Genomic DNA, 22,827 nt, shown 5'->3' with positions numbered 1-22,827 from the left:
GCTTCCAGAAGCCAAGAGGATGCGAGAAGCCGAGAAGTGCTAAATCGAGGTGATGAGTACCGAATAACCGTTGCCAGAACAATCCCAAAAAGCAGATCCAGTCAAAACCAAAGTTAAGGGGGATGAGAGAAAGGAACCAATACCACACATTAACTCTCTCTTCTCCACCAGAGAGACTCAAACCGGGAAGGGAACAAAGCCACCGAAATGGGACAGAAGCCAATAGCAAAGAAAAAATCCAGTGGTGAATGGGGGGTGAAACACCCATGCGTGAGCACCCATACTCCTTTTGGTAAGTGATTCTCACTTTTAAGAGGTAGCCACGAAATCCTTCATGGAGTAGGTCTTTGGTAGATGGAGGGGAGCTCGTGTCAGGTGATGGGTGAGGGGAAACATGGAGATTTTTGGATCTGAAATTTTTTTGGGTTGATCGGCAAAGAAAGGAGGAACAAAGTCCTCTAGAACTGGACCTGAGCCAACAAAATCACCACAAGATGGGTGTAAATCACCACAAGGGTGTGAGAAAAGCAAGAGAAAAAGATGAAGAACAGAGGAACTGAGAAAACAGAGAAGCCAAACGAGAGAGGCCGCCCCCAACTCTCAAGCCTTCGAATTCGATCTAGATCCGGAGGGATCAAGATCTGGCAAGAGATCGAGAAGAAGGAGGGAGAAAGGTTTTTTTTCAAGTTTGTTTTCTCTCTCTCTCTAGGTTTTAGAGAGAGACGCTCTCGTTGAAAAAACAATCGGTAATATAGATTTAGTTCAATGTAAAGGTAGACTGGTTCAATACATATGGTCATATACATATCTTATCTTCTATATAATTAAGCTAAGTTTTGAGGGAATGGTTAAATTTTTGAACTATCATATATGTCATCACATAATATAGATATTAATAAATAAATTATCTTTATTTGAGGATAAGATGGTCAATAGATTATATCATCATATTTGAAAAAATTGCAAAACTTTCCATAAAAAAAAGAGAAGCTTCCCAAAATCAAGAGAGAAATTGTTGTAAATTTTTTAATTTTAAAAAATAAAACATCATAAAGCTACCAGGGTTAGTTTCTCACACTTTGTATTATGCACTGTTGGGGTGAACATGTTACAATAAAACTATCTTGTATCTGTTAAGGAAATTAGAATCCCTCCCGTCAATGCTCACAGAGTAGACCGATAGAAAAGTAAGCAAACCACAAGACAAGCGACAAGAGAACGCCGAGATTTAACGAGGTTCAGCATAAATCTATGCCTACGTCCTCCCGAGAGATACATGTTCTTCACTATGAAAATAATTACAGTACAAGATACAATTGAGCTAAATCACCATAACCAAAACCCACAACCCTTGTACACCCACACTCATAGAATTTCCCAAGAACTCACTCTCACCCAAGAGCTGTATTCACTCTTGACATCTATGCTCCCTTACCCAAGAGATATACACTCTCTTGTGGATGATCGCATGCACCGACCATGCCTTGGTTTACTACCCATGCCCTCTATATATAGGCACCCCAATTATAATCCAATTGGTAGTAGGAAAACCAAACCTTCTTGTACAGGAGAAAAGATCATATTCCTGATAGGAATAAACTTTGACATCAACCATGTCCAATTAGGAAGACTAACCAAGTCCAACTAGGACATGTCTTTCCTAATTAATTCTCATCACATCCTAACAATCTCCACCTTGATGAGAATGCCATGCAAAATTACCTTGCACCATCTTTAACCATTGGCCTTTTTTGTACCAGCAACACATAGCCTGAATCAATTGTGGTCCTCCCTGATTCGTAACGGCCAATCCTATGTGTAACTGCACCGAATCAACAATCAACAACTGACTCTGAAGAGGGACCTCAAAACAACCCCTTCCCTAGCAGGATTTCCTTCTCACCATCATCTAAACTCGGAAACTTGTCAACGACGTCTCTGCTGTACCTGCAAACGAGACTCGCTTATGTGCACTCATGTTTCCCATTATCCATCGAGGTTTGACATACCAGATGATACCTACCACACTGTTCTCCTTGTATGAGGACCGTACAGCCATGTGTGATTTTTTCCGGCTCCACCTACTATAAACACTTATAGCCCTTGGAAACCAACTAGCTCCTGAATATCAAATTCCTCTGTAACTTTGGGACATCGTCACACCACCCAAAGTACGCCAATCCCAAATCTAATATTCAGTCAAAGAACATGTGTTACCTATGGAGATTGTGAGAGCATCTCCATATGAAAATCGGTTTCTGCTACAGCAATGACATCCAAGCCTTTTGCTTCATATGATCCTAGTCACGACGCTTGTAGCATCCCTGCCTATGGATTTAGACCTGCTATGATCACTAAATCCCCGACAGTTTTCCGTGCATTATCCGCTATCTTCTCCGGTTTCACATCCTTTCCCTTCAACACTTAACTAAGCCCCGTTGAACTAGGATGTCTTTCACTCACTTATACCCAAAGAGTAAAACTTCCTTTTCTATCAAACTACTCCACCTCAAACTATGAGGCAATACCTGAAGCCATGACGAACAACCACGATCAACATGCAAACCTTCAGCGAACGAATACCACGAACGACGAACAAACACGATCGTTGACACCACGAACCACCTTGGTGAGATATACACTCTTACCAACCATCATTCCCTTGAGTCATATCCTGGTCTCTTGCAACTCCACCTTTGATTAGGATTTTTCCTGAGTCTGGCTCGCACCACCTAGCATCCGAGTTACTCCACCTATCGACTACCTTCGATTAGGACTTTCTTGAGTTTCTGACCCGCTCCACGTTGGTAGAAATTTTCCTCGAGCTGGCTCCACCTAATGCACTTTTGAGCTAACACCTTAACCATCTAACTGACTCCACCTTGAATGATGAGGTGTCCCAGCTGAACCTTCGGCTCTGATACCGCTTGTTAAGGAAATTAGAATCCCTCCCGTCAAGGCTTACAGAGTAGACCGATAGAAAAGTAAGCAAACCACAAGACAAGCGACAAGAGAACACCGAGATTTAACGAGGTTCAGCATAAATCTATGCTTACGTTCTCCCGAGAGATACATGTTCTTCACTATGAGAATAATTACAGTACAAGATACAATTGAGCTAAATCACCATAACCCAAACCCATAACCCTTGTACACCTACACTCATAGAATTTCTCAAGAACTCACTCTCACCCAAGAGCTGTTTTCACTCTTGACATCTCTGCTCCCTTACCCAAGAGATATACAGTCTCTTGTGGATGATCGCATGCACCGACCATGCCTTGGTTTACTACCCATGCCCTCTATATATAGGCACCCCAATTATAATCCAATTGGTAGTAGGAAAACCAAACCTTCTTATACAGGAGAAAAGATCCTATTCTTGATAGGAATAAACTTTGACATCAACCATGTCCAATTAGGAAGACTAACCAAGTCCAACTAGGACTTGCCTTTCCTAATTAATTCTCATCACATCCTAACAGTATCTACACATCAAAAAAAAAAAAAAAAAATTAGTCTACCAATGGTCGATGTCAATTCATTTATGTATCAAACTATTCAAATTAGAGATGGGAAAATTGTCAAAATTTGAGAGGATTAATTTTGGATGCCACGATGGCATTCTTTCCCGCCGTTATTCCCTCTACCGACACCGATGACTTTGAGGTATGTTTATTAATTAATTAATTGATAAGACTACTGCTTCTTGCAATGAGGCTCTCCTGGTTTCTCTACCGTGGAGGATGTGGATTATCTTAAACTCGAGGGAAAACTTTTTGTAGTTTTCATGATAAGTTGATTTGGCATTATGAGAACAAAGGCATGTTTATGGTTGATATCGCGTACAAATGTACAATGTGGTACGCAGCGGCGGATTCACGTACAAGGCTATTTGGACTACAACCCAACTCAAATTTCTCCTGTAAACTTTATCATATCATGGAAGGTACTTCCTTTACATTAGTTTCCCACAGATCAATTGGTTTAGGCAGTGGTATTTTCATGCTTGGAAGGTGCCTTCGATATTCATTCTGAAAAGGGAGGTATTGGCGTTGTGATTTGAGACCTTGAAGTCGTTTTTGTGGAGGTAAAGCTATGAGTACAGAGCAGGTTTTCTCGCCGACCCAAGTGGAAGCGCTTGCTGGTGTTGAGGCTAGGGGTACGTGTAAGCTAGTTCTGGACCGGGGACTCTCTCTTGTTAGGCTGGAGTCAGATTCTCTCCTCCTAGTTCAGGTTGTGCACTTTTTGGATTCCTCTTCTATCAACCTACGCTCTCTTTATAGTGATCAATGACTCAATGTTCTTGCTTTGTTTTACAAATGCCGGGTAATATATACCTTTAGTACTCATTTGTTTAGAAAAGGTCATATGATAACTCATAGTTTAGCAAAGTGGGCATTAGCTAATTGTCCCACTAATTCTTATTTGCCACTTGCTCCTCTTCTGATCGAGGAAGCTTTAGCTCATGATTCTACGTAAGTTTTTGTCTTCAATAATATTTGTTTCTTTTCAAAAGAAAAAAAAAATAGACTAACCAGAGAATGTAATGCCACAAAAATTGAAAAATAGAGTTAAACTTATAAGTCACAAAAAAATATCTCAATTTCAAGCCATTGAACACTCTAGTACTTCAATTTATGAATTTGAGTCGATTGGCGGTGACTATGGGTCGATCCATATCGAGGACAAGGAAACACATTTGTCACGCTCTTTGTATGGGGGCTTCTTTGCTTCAACTTGTTTTGGAATCATAGCCAATCTGCAGTCATAGCTTTGTTCTATATACGAGAGAGGGCTTCGTGCTCTCGCTGCTTAATCATAATTCATAAGCACAGGATCTGAGTGGCGCTTCTTCCAAGCATCATTGCCATCACTTCTTTTTCAGAAATTTCAATGCCATTAAAATGCTGCTGCTTCTTTCTTCTGACAACTGATCGTATGGAAAGTGAAACCCGTAAAGGCCAGAGTTTACTTGGTCTGCAAGTTTTGACCATATTAACACACCAAATTGGGAATCATATAATTACTACGTAGAAATCATTGAGATTATACCTTGTTAGACAAAAATATGTACTCCACGTACGTATTGTTTACCATAGGTCAAATCCATATTTTGTTCCATTCAAATTAAGTTAAATCGATCATAATAATTTCAGACTTTAATTTTGTAATAATTAGAGGAATTCCGGATTACTTATCTGTCAAGTAAATCTGGGTCAAATAAACCAATATATATAAGCCAAAGTTCTTTACCATAGTAAACTCTAATAGCTTTACCTTAATTCGTCTCTGCTTTGCGAAGCTTAATTTTAACTTTCACAATGATAATGAACTGTCTGGTGCTGTTTTCTCTGACCCTCTTGTCAACTTCGATTCGGGTGATGCTGTTGAACAGCAAGACCTCCTCGAAGAACATGGCCATAGCGAGGCTGCTCAACTTGGTGGACTTCGTGTTCGTAGTCACAATCTTCTTCAAGCCTATGAAGTTTGGGACAGTTGTTATTGATTCACTTCTCATGGGTAATCTTTATCTTTTCTATGCATCCTTAATTAGGTTTAGGGGCTTTTCTGTTATTCGTATACTCCTTAATTAGTCAGAAGAAGATGCTATATTATAAGCCAATATTGCATGCTTGCTTTCATAGAGAATAACTAAAGATAAAATTGTAACTTAATTTGTGTCTTCCAATTCACTGTTTCAGTAGTGTTGTAATTTTGAGGATGAAACATAGTTTTTCTCTTTTAAAATCCTACAATCGTACAGTTATCTGCAATAAGCAACAGCCAATCTCTCTTTATCTTGGACTATCTTGGACTAGGAATGTGTCTCCAGATTATCTGTTTATTAACCCCATGTGAGTTTCGTGCTTGCAGGATTGTACTGCTCCCTTGCTTTTAAGATGAATGGACTTTGCCAGAACATCAGGAACCTAAACTCTGAACTTGAGTCCAAGGCAAAAGACGTTAATTCTGCAGAAGCCAAGACAATTTCCATGAGGAAGCAATCTGAAGAATTGGTTCTTGAGCGTGATCGTTTACTTGAGTCATCGGGCACCAGACTCAAACAACTGGAATCTGAGCTCGAGACCAAGACGAGAGACATTAGTATTGCAAAAGCCAATAATACCGCTCTGAAGAAACAGCTTGATCAGCTTCTTCTCGAGTATGATGTTTTACTGGAGAGAAACCAATTTTTAAAGAATCAGTCGGAGTCATTGAACACAAGAGTCAAAGAGCTAGAGGCTGAAGTCGAGACTAGGACGAAAGATGTTAAAGTTGCAGAAGCCAATCACATTACTCTAAGGAAGCAACTTGAAAAGAGCCTCCTCGAGAATGACCGTCTATCTGAATCGAATCAACTTTTGAACAACCAGTTGCAGTCATCGGGCACAAGACTTCAGCAACTAGAATTTGAACTTGAAACCAAGAGGAATGAAGCTAATGCTGTAGAAGCCAAAATTGTTGCTCTAAGGAAGGAAAAGCAAGATTTAAATATCCAGTTGCAATCATCCAGCACCAGTCTTAGATGTAAAGAATATGAACTCGAGACCAAGACAAAGAATGTTACTACAGCCGAAGCGAAGAATTTAGATCTAAGGAAAGAAATCCAAAGCTTGAAGAACCGGTTACATTCATCAGAAGAACCACTAGAGCAAACCAAAGTTTAAAGAACCAGTTACAGTCATTGAGCACAAAACTCAAACAACTAGAATCTGCAAAAGCCGATGCTGATGCTTGAGGGAAGGCATTGGAAACAAAACTCGCAGAAGTAAAATCTGCAGAAGCCACTTTAAGGAAAGAATACCAAATTGTAAAGAACCAATTGCAATCATCAAGAACAAAAAGCGTAAATGAAGCAAAAGCTGATGCCGGTGCCGGTGCTGCTGAAAAATTTGGAAGATTTCTTTTTGACCAGTTTTAGATTACCAACCTCCATCCAGTTGAGCAAAAATAATTTCTAAGACCCCAGTAGTTCTTATTTGGTTTGGGAGTTCTAAGTTGGGTGTATCTATTAATTTTATTTCAGATATACATGTTAGTGAATATTTATTACAACTTCAATAGGATGTCCAACCATGTTGAATAACCTTCATTCACAAGTCACAACATTCAAGTACACTTTGAACCAAAACACACATAGCTATAATCTATGCATCTCATACAAAGGCCTCCTGAACTTTTTTATGAAGATTGTCCTGCCACAGCAATCAATCAACTCGGAACGTATTTGAACTGAAACAGCTATAGTAAATATTCAAAGGCAAAGTACAATAATTAAATATAAACAGTATCAACACAGAATAAACAAATTGACTTTTACCATCCACTTCTTTAAATTGTATCCTTCCTATGTCATGCCTGTTTAACAGTACTGACTTTTTAAATCACCAAATGTCACTGGTAATAATTGGAATCTTTGCAATCCACAGGAACAAGCCCATTCATCCAGTCTTTCAACATTCACAGCCAGTAGATCTTTGCTGCCTCCCTCCACCGGCAACATCGATTGTGTCAGGAAGGTATCTTTCGTCATTGACAAACAAAAAGCACAAGTCAGTACTAACTATCCATGAGAATTTGGTATTCATACTAATAGAAGAGAGCTTAAAACAAGTTAATCAAGTATACAAAGTCATGTGCTTGAAAACAACGGAAGGTTCCTTTATTAGTAAGGATGTTGCAATATTGACATTAATGGAGAAACTTTTGCGAAGCAAAATCCTAACAACTACTTTCTACTAATATTAGTCAACAAGAAATGAAAGCGCAAGCCACCTTTCATTTTTGACACACAGGCCAGTCCCTAGTACAAGACATTGGTATAGAACATACCATGTCATCATGCAGATGAGGTGGATTGTGGGTCTAACAACTCAAAAGAAGCCACTATTAATTTATACAATGAAATAGTAAGGTTTTCCAATGAATATTGTGCATTGAAAATGATAAGCATTGTTTTATTTTTAACAAGTGACATTCTTTAAGTGGTGAGGCCCTTAGGCCCACAATGTCAACACAGTGACATGGTATCCAACACAAGTAGTTCTATTGGAAAGGCTTCCTGTTCTTTTACAATAGCTGTGGAATCAAAAGCAAACTATTCTGCACTAATTATTCAAGACATGCATTTTGGTGTAAACAAGTGTTTCTCCTATTGAAAAGGTTTTTGGTTCTTTTCAAATAGCTGTGAAAATCAAAACCAAACTATTCTGCACAAATCTTTCAAGACATGCTTTTTGGTGTAAACTAGTGTTTCTCCTATTGGAAAGACCTCTGGTTCTTTTCAAATAGCTGTGAAATCGTCAACAAGTGTTTACTATGGCTTTTTGGTGTAACAAGTGTTTCTCCTATTGGAAAGGTTTTTGGTTCTTTTCAAATAGCTGTGAAATCAAAACCAAACTATTCTGCAAAAACTTCTCAAGACATGCCTTTTGGTGTCAACGAGAGTTTCTCCTATTGAAAAGGCTTCTGGTTCTTTTCAAATAGCTGTGAAATGAAAACCAAACCATTCTGCACTAATTTTTCAAGACATGCTTTTTGGTGTAAAGTCTAATAGGTCTGAAACTTTGTGAAGGTTATTAGCTTCCAATACCACTGCTATAATCAGAACTATTCCCTGAGCCCCCATAGACAAAGAATATAATAGTCAACTACCGAATGATTGATCTAAAGGTAGTGCAAAGATAAAGCAAAATATGGGTTTTTAATCTCTACTCTCGATTCATGGTGAACCAGTGAACAATTAGTTCTATACATATAATATGAAAATCCCTCGTTTTGTGTAAACTATTTGTTCAACTAACTGAAGAGGGACTAAATTAAATGCTGAAGGGGGAGTGGGGAAGGGAGGGAGCACAAAACAAAATGACCATTCAGCAATATAAAAACTTACATTTCTTCTTCAGGTTCATTCTTCAGTGCGTTTTTCGCTATACATTGGAAGGCATCATCCACGTTAAAGCCTTCTTTTGCAGAGGTCTCAAAGTATGGTATGTTTCCCTTGGAAGCACACCAGGCCTTCGCTTTCTTTTCAGAAACCTACAACCAACAAAGTAGAACCATATGACACTATAACAAAAGAGCATATGCATATACATTTCTAGAACAACAAAACAGATCCTCCATACTTGGATGACTTACCACTCGACTATTTCCACCATCAACATCAATCTTGTTCCCCAACACAACAAATGGAAAGTTCTCGGGATCGGATGGACTAGCCTAAACATCAGATCCACAACACATAACTTCAGTAATGTTTCATTATCATTTTAGAGTATCTAGGAAGTTGATCTATTGGTAATTACCTGAATCAGAAATTCTTCTCTCCAGTTGTTAAGATTATCAAATGATTTCATGACATTCACATCATACACAAGCACACAACAATCTGCACCACGATAGAAAGCCACACCAAGACTTTGAAACCTTTCTTGCCCAGCAGTATCCCAAATCTGTAATAAGGAGAAAAATGTGTTAACCTTCTAATCTACAAGTGAAAGTACTTAAAATTTCTCTGTCAGATAAAATTTCTTTTACAGTTAAACTCAATTTCTGCAATCAAGCATCATTTTCCAAGTACAGAGTTATCAGAAAACAAGGGAAACAATTCAAGACTTGTTCTTCATGTCACTTCACATTACTGAATCTGCTAGATAAGATGGCAACACTACAAAGGAGCATTATATGTAGAATTTATCTTTTCTAATGTACGAGGTTGTATATGGAACAAACAATTTCCAGAACTAAAGAAAAGGGCAGAATTTGCCTCCCAATTAATTTTTCTGTTCTCTTTCGAAGCAAACTCATTAGGTGATGTATTTAAGTCAGTCTTTCCCTTTTAACACCAGTGACAAAGAAATGGATAGTGGAAACTATTCTCATGAGTATGGGAACCCCACAATTCCCCCAATCTTGAAAACAACCTTGATCTTAAAAAAAAAAAAAAAAAGGAAAACTCAAGTTTGCATCAAAACTTGAAATGTGTCATCCCCTTAGACCATTAAAGTATAACTAAACCACATTTGGCAGGTCCCTATGTCTTAATGAGATTACATCATTGACAAATGGTTTCTAAACAGAAAACAGAGCTATCTGAGAACTTATATTAACATAATGTAAGCAATAAGAATTTAATGACAGCTAACCAACCAAACAGCCCACAAGTACACAGTACGATCGCTATAGCTGAAATATTCATTCGATTTATTCAAACAATAAAACAAATGAATGCTGAGAGGTCTCTCTCACCTGCAATGTGAACAACCTATCTTCAAACTGAACCTCCTTGGTCAGAAAATCCGCTCCGATTGTCGCCTTGTACTGATTACTAAACTTACGATTCACATACCTAAAATTGAGAAAACAAAAAACACACAATGAATCAACAAATCAAGAAACAGAAACAAATCACTACAAAATCCATGATCTACATTTCGGAACGCACTGATTCATAAGCGATGTCTTCCCCACCCTGCCAAACAAAACAAAGCAGATATCAGCACGCAACGCATTTCCGATTTCAACAAAAAGACATGATCAAAGCCCTCGCATCAATTACAAGCAGAGGTCAGTTTTCAATTGCATGAAATCTAGACCAGAGATTCATAACATTTCCTTTTCTTTTCATCTAAATTCCATAACGAATTCCTAAGAACGCGAAATTTGAAAATGAAATAAAAAAAAAAAAGCGAACTGTAATTGATGTTGTTTAAAGCAAACTGACCCGCTGTCGCCGAGGATAATGACCTTTAGAAGCATGCGTCTGCGAGAAGCCATGGATCCGAAGCTTTTGAGGAATTGAAATTAGGGTTTCGCGGACAAAGATTTGGGAGCTTTTTCGAAATTTTGGATTTGAAAGTTTCAGAGAGAGAGAGAGGGGAATATTATTAGAGCTGGTATTTTGAGAGCGGAGCTAACTGTTTAGTTTTTTTTTGTACCAATTGAAGTTGGACAGCCTGGACATGCTTCCACTGGAACAGAACGGAGAGTATCTGATATCCCAAAATTACCCATGCCTTTTAGTCAAAATAACTATTGCTTGGTAATGACTTTTTTTCAATAAATCAATTATTCGGTGCTTGACAGAGAAGACAATTTTGAATTTTGTTGCTAATACCTGTACCAAATGTTGTTGTTCCGCAAGTCATTTGTTATGGTGGAATTATGCACTTTCAACAAGTTTATCCAAAAGGGATGTAGAAGTTTTGAAACACACAAGAAAGTGACAAATGAAATGAAGCACTTTTACAAACTAACTGTGTTACGCACTTAATTTCGACATTTTAATACTATGCATGATATGTAGATGGATTCTAGAAGTCTGAGTTTCGATGCGACCACACAACCTGCACCACCTTCAGGCCAACTTAAATGAGTGTTGTAGGAGTTTCAAGTTGTAATTGGTTTTTGTTATAAGAAAATTCATGTCTAAAAGCTTTTTTTCTTCTTTTCCTTCTTCCTGCCCAAAAAATCAGAACACAACGACTAAACGAATTTTTTTTCTTAGTCTATGCATAATTACATTTGTAATGGAATCCATACCATCCGCAGATGAAAATGAGTATATGAGGACTCAGGTGGCTAAAAAAAATATAAATATAAATGAGAAATGGGACGAAATGAAAAGGTCAACACCTACTTTCACAATCTACACTCTTCCCCATCACAATAGGTGGCACAAAATGATCAATAGGGCATGTGCAGGGGCAACAATCTTGGATTTATGGCTACAGATTTTTTTCAATCCATAACATAACATATACATAAGAAGCTAGGAATGCAGAGGAAATCATATTCACATATAGGTCCCTTTCTAACTTTCTTTACATGTCACCCTCATGTTCTCCGTCTACTCCTCCATCATAGAGACCCTCCCAGTTTCATGCAGATGATACAACCAAATAGGTTCCAGCAAGTCCTTGGCTTTTTCCAGTTTTTCCCTTCCATCTTCATCACACTCTTCCTCAATTTCTCTCTCGATCTGAGGGTAGATATCTTGCAGAAATGCCAACATCAAGTCACCCCATTCCCTATCATCATGCTTGAATATCTTCAGGCATACAAAGCGTAGAAGTCCAAAAACCAGCCCAAAATTTTTCTTTTCCAGCCCTACTATAGCGCCAATCATGAAGATTGCCCCAAACACACCCTGCATGCTGAGATTTTCTTTTAACAATTTGACAATCATTGTAAGAAGTTTTTTGAAAGCAGGAAACTCCTCAGGTTCAGAGTCTCCATCATCTTCTGGCCGGACTTCACTAGCTTCAGAGAGTTCAGTCTTGGCTAAAATTAAGAGCCATGATGGAAAGTGGACTCTGATGCGATCAGCTGGACTCGTTTGCGACTCTTCTCCCATAATCTGTTTCATAATGTGCCCAGATCCTAATGCCAAAATCAAGTCAGGAACCCAAGGCTTCACTGCTGCCACCACATGTCCAGCATAGGTTGAGCCCAAGTATAATTCAATCGAGATTATTAAATCAAGCATATCGTTGGCAAGATCAGACGCTTCTGCTGGAGGTGGTGAAGCTTCAGTAGCATCTTTAAGAGCTAGATTAAGTAACTTTGCTGCATAGGTGGAGGAGCTTTTCAAACAGAGAACTACATCCTTCAAATCTTCCTCCTCAAAATCAATTTGCTCACGAGGTTGTTGCTCCAAAGTAGATATGACACATCGTATATAACCTGATGTGGATCTTAAGCACCTTTCCAGAGTTTGAGGAGCAAAACCTATTGTAGCAGCATCAACCATGAACCTTTGGACTGCAGTAAGCATCTTCACCTTGTTCGCCAACTTCTTTGGTTCAGTATATACATTTCCTGCATAAATTGTTAATTATATTGTTCAATCATGAGGAAGTCAGAAGCTTATATTAAACACTACTTGTGTGAAGCAATGATATATATTTATCATAGAAAAAGTGGTTATGCTTTGCGCACACATTGTTTAATTTCAAATGATATCCAAGAAAAAAGACAGTAACCTTGAACAAATAAATATCAAGCTATGCAATGTGTAATAGCGCAGAAGACCATGTCGAATGAACGTAGATAGTGCCTACTCAATCATTGAAGACTGAAAGCTAATTCACCATTCAACTTCAGTGATCTCGCATATGTAATTTGTGCATCTGTGCCCTAATTACTTACCACTATCACTCGCAATGGAGGCATGTGTTTGAGGTTCTCTGTGCCTTTTTTCACGACGACTCGCAGACTTATCACTAGCATGCTTAGATTCTGAATAAACTCTACTAGACTGTCCAGAATCGCCTATTCCACATAGCTTCTCTGTACAATTAAGCACATGATCCAATGCCTGTTCCAACTCGGTCTGCTGAAAAAGAAAACAAAAGCAGAACTTTAAAAGTGAGTCATGGCAGATGGATTACTTTGTTTTTAAAGCAATGCTCATCAGAAATTACAACAAGATGGAAGACAAGACCCAGTATGAATATCAGGTATGTGAGACCAGTAAAGGTATATAGTACATGAGCATATCTCCAAATCAAACTCAGAAGTCAGAATTGAACATATATCAGAATCAGTTCACAAACACAAAATACAAAATAAATGACTGGTGCAGCAAGAAACTTGAATGAGAAAATTACTAGAAAGAAGAGCCACAACATATTTGTACTAGACAAGTCAAAATAATCTCTTGCAACGCAAAGTGAATGGTATGAATGAGTTTGACGTAGTTTTCTCAATGTTGAAAAGCTTTCAATGAGCATCAACACAATATGTGCAGGGTCTTATTTGTTTGTCTATGCCCTATAATTTGTAAAAATTCTGCCAGAAGTCTCACAAAACTCAATACATTTGAGAAGCTCAACACCTTGAATTTATGCAAGAAAAAACAAATTTCTATTCAATTCTGTTAAGTTACCATCATTTCACAATTGAGGAATTGATCTTCCAAAATTCTAATCATGGCTGTGTGAAGATTAACAAGATGAATGCAAAAACTATTTCAAATTAGATAAAACATAATTAAGACAATGAACAGCATGGAATTTCAAAAGAAGTTAATGTGAAGAAAATGACTACAAAAGAGCACACGAACCAAAGGTGAGACACAGTAATACATGTGAGAGAAACTCTAGATTAGATATGTTGAACCATTAAAAGATGAACAGGATCACTGCTGAGAGATAAGTCACTTGCCTCCAAAGTAGACCCTGATGAATCCGTCCCATCATTCTTATTGGAAGAGACATTTTGAAGCGACAAATGCAGCGCAAGAGCTGTATATGCTGAAACAGGAAATGTGTCCACATATTCATAATCCATGCACCGCACAATGCTGACCTCAGAAATGACCTTTAGACATATTAGTAAAGATTCTAGAGTTTGAGATCCCAATATAGCCTTCCGAGTATTGACAGATACAAGCAAGTCCCTGATTTGCCAGGCTATTCCTGCCGCGACTGAATAATCGTCCTCAAAACTGGTGACTTTTTTTCCACTAAGATGTTTCTGTCGAGCTGAAATTTTGCCAGAGGACTTTGATTTCTTTCTTTTCGCAGAGAAAACACTTAAGTTCTTAATTTCACTGCCATATTTAATATGGCAACGATAGGCTGATTTCTGCAGAAGTGCTGTTAGAGCTTCCAGCATACCATCAATCGCATCACAAGACAGCAACAAATTGTGAGCAGACCTCACTTCAGATTGCTTCTCCACATTTTTGGATAAACCACTACAATTAGTCACCAGATGCATACATTCATCAAGAAGTCCAGCCACATCATCAGGAGAGACAGTTGAAACAATGTTGAATACACAAGACTGAGCAGGCCCAGTAGGTGCGGCAGCAATCAAGTACTTCAACTTTTCACCATCAAAGAATTCTTTAAGCTCCTTCTTGAAAACTGGATCACCAGCTAGGGTATTGCAAAGGTTGGAAGAAGAAGTAAGTAAACCCTCAACTTGTTGTTCATCCAGATTATTAGGTGGAAGGACCAAAGTAATCATTACCCTAACAAGTTCCAACAGAGACTTAAGAGATGCCCCTTGGGATGCAGCAAATTCACAAAACCTTGCTCCAGCCATCGGAGACCTTTTTACAAGTGTAGTACAACGATTGCATGCTGTTTCAACAGTTTCTTTTGAGGGAAAGTATGATGGCATAAGCAACCTTGTAATTTTCTGAGCAACTTGAGGTTGATCATTTTCAAGGGTAGATAATAGTACATCTAACTTCACTACCTGTTGAAAGATGGAACAAGGTAAACAAACCAACAGATACTAAGGAAGGCATCAAATGTAACAAAAGCACTTATACGAAGCATAATTCTGAGAGCGCTTTGTACCTTATGGAACTGGAAGTTTTGAATATCCCTTATGAGAAGGAGGAGATCTACCATGGCAACTCTTATTGATAGGACATTGTCCATCATCAAATGCCCCAATCTGGGTAGAAGCACATTGAGAAATTGATGACATAGAGGATTGCCAAACAAATACATAGTGCCATTCAGTGTGGAAAGCCTAACCTCATGACTTGTATCATGTGACATATCATCAAAAATTCTAGTAACTAACTTTGTGATGGTAGGCGAAGGGATTACTTCCCAAAACAGATGAAGAATTCGACAAGAACCTTCCACTGCAACCACTCTCACCTCTGGACAATCATCTACAAGTAATTTCCCCAATAAAAAGAACTGCTTATCAAGCAATGAATCTTTGACCTCTTTAGTCGAATCAGGATCTTCAAGGGGGAACAAGTCCAAAAGTAAATGCAGCGCATTTTGACGAACATTAGAATTCGCAACCTACCATAACAAACCAACCATTCAAAATAAATACCAAAAGTACAGTCTCTGATACCACAAATTAAACTTGTTAACAAAAAAACAACCTGCAAAGAGCGAAATATGACAGGCTCCGAGAGCTGGAAAAGAAGCTTCTCGACACCAGCAGTGGTCCTCTGGTTTATAAACCCTCCCAAAACCCTTCTAATAGAAGCAGCAAATGCTCCAGAGCTGGCGTGTATAGCACCCTCAATCAAAACCTGCAAGAACCCGTTCTCAATCTCACTCCTCAACTCCCCCTCTGCCACTTTCCAAGCCCGGAACAAAACGTCACCGTACGCCTCCAGCATCGACTTCCTTCCAAACGGAATCTGAGACTTGATCACAGCCAAAACCTCCTTCAACAGCTGCGAACTCAACCCAAACAGAAACGCCAGAAACTTCCTCCCCTCCTCTGTTTTCAGAAACAGCGGCGAAATCACGCACCGGATTAGCAACAGCTTCAAGTCCTCAATGCTCTCGTCCTCGAAATCGAAGCAGGTGAAAGCCTCGCGGAGGGCGTAGACTCTGTGGACGTCTGCCTTCTTGTTCAGAGTGAGAGATCTCGAGAGCAAGAAAGGGAGCGACTGAGAGATCAGCGATTCCCGGCCCGGCAACTCCTCCTTCCACCACTGCTCGCACAAGTTCGCAATCGCCGATACCAGCGCCGAGTCCGACTCCAGAATGATCAGATTGTCGTGAAGCGCTTGAACTCCCGGCAACAAATCCAACGGCGGAAAGGCGTTCGCCGGATGCCCGGCGCATAGTTGCGCGATACAGGCGAGAATCTGAAGCTTCGAGAGCAGTTGATGCTTCTCCTCTTCAGGATTCGGGTCCGGATGGAGGTCTGGTTCGGGTTCGCGGTCGGGTCGGGTCTTGGAGCTCCGGCTGGACCTGCGGGGGCGCTTGGTGGGGGGAGAGCGAGGGGATCTAGGGTTGGGGTTGGGGTTGGGTTGAAGAAGAAGGGTCTGGAAGGAGAGGATGGCGTGGGAAATGGAGTGGGAGAGAGAGATGGGGAGAGAGGAGGAGAGGTCGGAGGAGGGTTTGATTTTGTGGATTAGGGTTTTGAGAGAGGGCTTTGAGGATTTGAGGCTGAGCTTGGTGGCGGAGGTCAGAAACTCTTCGGCGGAGGATTGGAGAGAGGAGCGGAGCCGCTTCTCCATGACGACGGCGGTAAGTGTCTGTTTTCAAAATATGAAACCGTTGCCTTTGGGAGTTTGGGTTTGGGATTTACAGATAGAGAGAGAGAGAGAGAGAGAGAGAGAGGAGCACCCATCTGTGGGGGAGATATGCCAGTGATTTGTCTGTTGTATATGTTGAATAAGTTCAGGTTTTTTAATTTCAAATTGTTTTTGGCGCTCTGTCATTTAACCATTAATTGCTTCGTTGTTTACCTGATTGGTCAAAGGAAACCCTCGGGGTATGTGTTTGGATGAGAGAAAAAATGATGGAATTTAATTGAAAGTGAGGATTTCATAATTTCTAAAAGCTAATTTCTTAAGTTTTGCATTATCAGATTGAAAATTTTAAATTTCTCTATGGAAAAAAATGAAGGAATTCATTATTTAAATTCATCACTTCAATTTCCACTAAAATATGTGTCATTTACGAATTCTTTTGCAATATTCAATTTTTATTTTCAAAACAAGATTTTTTCTATCTTATCTTTTTATTTGTTTTAAACTTTTCTTAATTGACGAAGTGGTGTTAGTTCAGTGGTTAGAGCACCCACTACCTATGTACGAAGTCATGGGTTCGAGTCACCATGGGGGCAGGAGTGAAACCCTTTGATCCTCTTTAGAAAAAAAAGAGTTAAAAAAAAAAAAAAAAAAATCTTTCTTAATTTATTACACATTTCAAATCCTAAATAGATGCAACCAAACAATAGAAATTGCAATTAATGGAATTTTAGATTGATGGAGTTAAAGATTCCATCATTTATAAATTCCTACGAATTTTATAATTTTCTCATCCAAACGCACATTGTTTTGGATTTTAAAAATCCATGGGTATTCAATTAAGATTTTAAAAAGTCTTTCTAAATCTTGTGGTATTCAAAAATCCAAAGACCTTCAAGGATTTTATTAGATGTTGGAGGATTCTAGGGTGCTTGGTATAAATACCAAACTCAATCAGAAATCCACTCTCAAGAGGTGAGATTTTGACATCTTTCTTTTTCTCTCTTTCTGAAGATGAAAATACCTTAAACGATAGAGGATGAACCGACGACGATCTACATCCACTTTGTTTATAGCGTCTTCAGTTTTTTTCACGTCTCCAATTGATTGAGACTGGGAATCTGACCAAATTGACTATCAGTCAGTTCACGATTTGGTGAGCGCCTTAGCGGAGGAGGCAAACCCCAAAACCTCAAATTAAAGTAAATTACCAATTCGTGAATCTCAACACGAGTTTGGGTTGGTTCTTTCTGATTCTAGTTTGAAATGCTATTGAGAAATTTGAGTTTGGGTTTACTACCATGATAGTTATACATGCAAATTTTGGTTTTTGTATGATGAATTTTGAAAGTGGATATGCTTCTGAGAAATTTGGGTGTTATTTGACTACCAATGATGGATGAAATGAGTTTATGATTCCACTTGAAATATGTCAATGGCTATTGCTTGGGAAAGAGTATCTAAGAAATTTAATACTAAGGTAATGGTGAATGGTGATGTTTGTGTTTGGTTATCTAATTGTGCTGTTGAATAGGATGCATGTGGATTCACTTGATGGCAAATTTTGCAAGACAATGCTATGCTAATAGCATTGAACTTGCTCAAATCAGAACATATTTTGAACTTGAATTGCTTCTAATTTTTAGCTGTATTAGTATGTTGTTGTGGGAGCATAGTTTTAACTATATTTGACTGCACTGTGTTTGTTCGGCTTTTTTTTGGTACTTCTCCTTTACGGGAAATCAATAATAGCATTTTCCAACCTCAATATTGGAAGAATCGGAAATTTAAAACCATTTTCTTTTCCTGTTTACGTCAGAAAGCTAATGCCAGGATCACTAAGGTGTGAGTTTCTATAGGGAATCCTGATCCAATATATGTTATCCTTTTTCTTTTTTTTTTCATTCACTTATTTAAAACACCAAAATGATAGGATACATGTACATGAGGTGCATAGGAAGAACAAATTAGTGAAAATGCACAAGAGAATAGAAAGCCCAATGCCAGGATCACTAGAACTACACCAGAATAACAAACTGTAAGCTTTGTGAGAATTCACAAGAGAATAGAAAGATATACTAGTGCCCCTCACAATTTCTTGATATGATTTGGTAGATATCATCTTTTTATTAGATGCTCACAGATGTTCCTTATTCTTATTGTGATAGCTTGCTTTCTAAGCAAGTGTATCATTGTAAATGTAGTTCTTATCGGCTGCTAACCACATAATTTATCATGCAAATCTTCTCCAGGTAGTGGTTTGTCAAAGCCAAGATGACAAGTGAAGTTCTTTCTCAAATTCAATAGCATGTGTCCAGTTCTTCTCTTGTTTTTATTGTGTACGAAAGTCTTGTACTCGTTGAAGAGAGGCTTATTACTTGCATCTTTCCTGAAGCTAAGCTTTTGTCTTAACCTGATTTGGTTTTCTTTGCTATAAACCAAGATGACAAGTGAAGTTCTTTTCTCAAATTCAATACAGTGTGTCCAGTTCTTCTCTTGTTTTTATTGTGTATGAAAGTCTTGTACTTATTGAAGAGAAGCTTGTTACTTGCATCTTTCCTGAAGCTAAGCTTTTGTCTTAACCTGATAAATATGTTTATCTTTGCCATAAACATCACATATATATCTCACTTAAAATCTTTTTTTCTCCTGAAACAGGATTATGCTTATTTTCTCTTTATATGTTTGCGGAGAGCAATGAGTCGATCAGTTCAAGTTTGTCTCGTTTTATGGGGAGAAACAATGGCCTTACAAAGGAAGACAGTGAAGAGCAGGAGGATACGATGTAGGCAACTAGCATTGTTTTCATAATCAGCGTGTATAATCTTTGTATATTTTTGTGTGGCTGTAATTCTAGCTTATCTAGTCACCTTTTGAAATATACATGACTTCATGCTCAACCCATCTTGGTATGGTCATACATTAATTTTTATCAATGTACAAATTTACAATACATTATTAGTGAAATTTGGAAATCTGGAGATCTGGAAGAAAAGGTTTTTCGGGCCTGAAAGCTCGAAAGTTTGGAATACAATACAAATATTGCTAAAATCCAAACAAATCTTTCTAGTATAATACATTAGAATCTGTTCAAATCCATATGAAGTTAAAACAATCCGTGGATTCTGCAAAATCCATAAGAATCCACGGATTATAAAAAGTCATACAAAATCATTTAAAATCTAGATTGAATACACCCCCCTTAAGTTTAGTTTTCCCCATGGGAGTAACCCTTTGGTATCATAGTTTAATCCAATATTATTTAAGACCGTAAATAGAACGAGTTTAAGCGGATCGATCTAAATCCAAAGTCATTTAGCAACAACAAATTTCAACTCAACTTGATCCGATAACTTGGCGGATTGTTGATAGTTCAATACAAATTCGTATCCGGAGGAATAACATATACCTAACCCAATCCATTTTTTATAATGAATATTCTTAAATTTTAAGTAAATAATATTAAATATTTTATCATGATATCTCATAAAAGTTTTATAAAACATTGAAACAAAATAAAAAAAAATATGACCAATTGAATTACATAACCAAACGACGTCAGTTGGTGGCGGTTCGGTGCAGCGACGATGGTTAGTCGGAAGCCGAGGTGTTGGTCCGGCTACACAGGCGGGTTCGCTTCGACCCGCGCTCCCTGGCCTGGTTTCTGGGCCTTTGGTCTTCCTTTGGCTACTGGGCCGAATCTGTGGGCTGGTCTTTTTACTCCTTTATGTTATTTTCTAGTTTCTTTTGTTGCAGTTTTATTTTTGGGTTTTGATTTGTTGGTATTAAGCCACGACCAAGGTTTGGTTTATGGTATTAGATGTTGTTCCAATTGTGTTAGGTATTAGCTGTTGGGTTGTGTGTACTACAGGATGTGGCAGAGACAATCTTTGCTTCGGCCTTCCGGTAGGTGGTTCCTATCTGGTTTTGGGTCAGTGAAAAGTCTGGCTGTGCCATAGATGAGCATTATTGGCCTTCTAGTGGGTTGTGCTGTTAGCCAAATAGTTACCCTCAAGTATAAGGGGTACAAGTAATAGTATAGGGATTTAAGAAAGGTTGTCGAACCCACGAGGATTGGATTCCTTTTACTAGCTAGGGTGTTAACCTAAGGAGAGCTAGAATATGCAAATGTACAATCATAAACCTAAATTCACAAGAAAATCTAGGCTCATGATGAGTATGTGCATTGTGATGGTAGTGAAATTGTTTGTTAGATAGAGTGGTGAACCAAATTAAAATAAATGCTCAAATATAAACTAAACTAGTAAAATAATGGATGAAGTTAGAGGTTGGATTGTCTACCACTAACCTCCCTTGTAAGTATTGAAGTTCAAATACAAGTGATGCTATTCTAATTTCCCAATTACCCTCTTTGCATCCGGATAAGACTACAAAGGCTTAAACTCCTTTAATGTTATTAATTCCAACCGGATAAGTCTAGAATTAACTACCTAAGAACAATTCCTATTACCTGTTAAGTCTTAATTCATTGTTCCTAGATGCATGAAGCTTTGAGTTTAGATAATGATGCAAGCAAACCAATACTAGATCTAGATGATTTTAACTCACAACCTTCACATGCACATAGAGGATGCTATCATGCTATCAATGCTCAAGGTTAACTACTCCCTAAACATTTTTTCATGAGATGACAAACACAACACATTCAAATTAGTTAAGTTTGAATAAAAGCATTCACTTCTTGAATTAGCATATGAAGATGAAAATCACAAATAATATCAAATGTAAATTAAAACAACAATTCATACAAGTTTGGCTAGGGTTGAACAACAATTCATACAAGTTTGGCTAGGGCTTTCAACCCTAGCCCCAACAAAGTAACTACTCACTCATAGTCATACAAATTGGCATCAAATCTATAAAGTAAATCAAGGTAAATTAAAGAGTTAAGGAAAGAATGAACTAGTTGAAGCTTGACAAATCAATGGCTAACTCCTTCTTTGTTTTCCTCCTTCAATGCTCCTTGAATCCTCCTTGAGGGTGGAATGGATGGATGATAAGCTTCTTGATGGTGATGATAAATGGAATGGTGATGAAGATATGATGCTCATTTGGCCAATTTTGAGTGGTACTGATGGAGTAATGGTAGTGGTGATGGTAGTTGTGGGTTTGGATTTTGGGAGGTGGATATGGAGGTTTTATGAAGGAGATGAACAGAGAAAGAAGATTTAATGGGATGGAAGGGTTGATGTTGAGAGTGAGAAGAGAAGGTGTTTATATAGGGAAGAAAAAGAAGAGTGAAATGATGAGTGAAATAAAAATAATGAAAGTGGAGTATGGAAGTGGTTTGTAAAATATGGAAAATATGGAGTAATGATGAAATGAAAGCAAAGCATGAAGGTGCAGAAGTATGGAAGTGATGATGATATATTAAAGAAGATGGAGTAGAAAAATATATCCAAGGAAAAAGAGAAAAACATCTAGCTTTCTTCATGTGGGTAGGAATATGTTGAGCTGTTTTTTTAGGTCACTTTCTACCCCTTTATTCCTTCAATTATTTCTCCACCAAGACTTCATTATGGGCCTCCGATTTCTTCATATCAAATGTTCCTCTATGAGTGTAAATCATCCTGGTAGAATTTCAGAATAGTAGTTGGGCCGGAAATGCTACTAGACTCCTTACAGGTCTAGTTTTCCAGTTTTGCTTATGCAGAAAATTGGACTGATTGTTTGAAGATCTTCCACTTCTATCTGGCTCTTGTACTCTTCATAAGAAATGTTTTTTAGGATGTCTAGAATAGATCTGAAGAGTTTCAGCTCATTTGGAGTTCATTTGGTCAAGCGTTCGATCCTTCTTCCTTGTCTAGCTCACTTTCTCCTAGCCG

The 22,827-nt window shown here is 38.2% G+C and overlaps 2 protein-coding genes across 3 annotated transcripts; both read right to left on the bottom strand.

The window, feature by feature from the left end:
• Positions 1–7,067: 7,067 nt before the first annotated feature.
• LOC133725224 (ras-related protein Rab7) lies at positions 7,068–10,920 on the bottom strand. The gene is made up of 7 exons (XM_062152381.1): positions 10,730–10,920; positions 10,451–10,477; positions 10,255–10,354; positions 9,312–9,458; positions 9,145–9,225; positions 8,897–9,042; positions 7,068–7,527 (listed from the first exon to the last, which is right to left on the bottom strand). The coding sequence occupies exons 1-7, from the start codon at positions 10,780–10,782 to the stop codon at positions 7,458–7,460; spliced, it is 624 nt and encodes a 207-aa protein (XP_062008365.1). The 5' UTR covers positions 10,783–10,920; the 3' UTR covers positions 7,068–7,457.
• Positions 10,921–11,583: 663 nt separating this feature from the next.
• On the bottom strand, positions 11,584–17,087 carry LOC133725223 (uncharacterized). 2 transcript variants are annotated; one of them, XM_062152379.1, is made up of 5 exons: positions 15,872–17,087; positions 15,321–15,785; positions 14,173–15,216; positions 13,156–13,342; positions 11,584–12,825 (listed from the first exon to the last, which is right to left on the bottom strand). In XM_062152379.1, exons 1-5 carry the CDS (start codon positions 16,964–16,966, stop codon positions 11,855–11,857), a joined length of 3,762 nt encoding a protein of 1,253 aa, XP_062008363.1. In that variant the 5' UTR covers positions 16,967–17,087; the 3' UTR covers positions 11,584–11,854. The 2 variants fall into 2 exon arrangements, with proteins under 2 accessions (XP_062008363.1, XP_062008364.1); XM_062152380.1 differs by having other exon boundaries at positions 13,156–13,339.
• Between the last annotated feature and the right edge of the window lie 5,740 nt (positions 17,088–22,827).

The sequence above is a fragment of the Rosa rugosa genome, chromosome 1 (assembly GCF_958449725.1).
Source record: "Rosa rugosa chromosome 1, drRosRugo1.1, whole genome shotgun sequence".
Lineage (NCBI taxonomy): Eukaryota > Viridiplantae > Streptophyta > Magnoliopsida > Rosales > Rosaceae > Rosa > Rosa rugosa.
The sequence above is the reverse complement of the archived record's forward strand: the minus strand, read 5'-3'. Positions and strand labels throughout refer to the sequence as shown.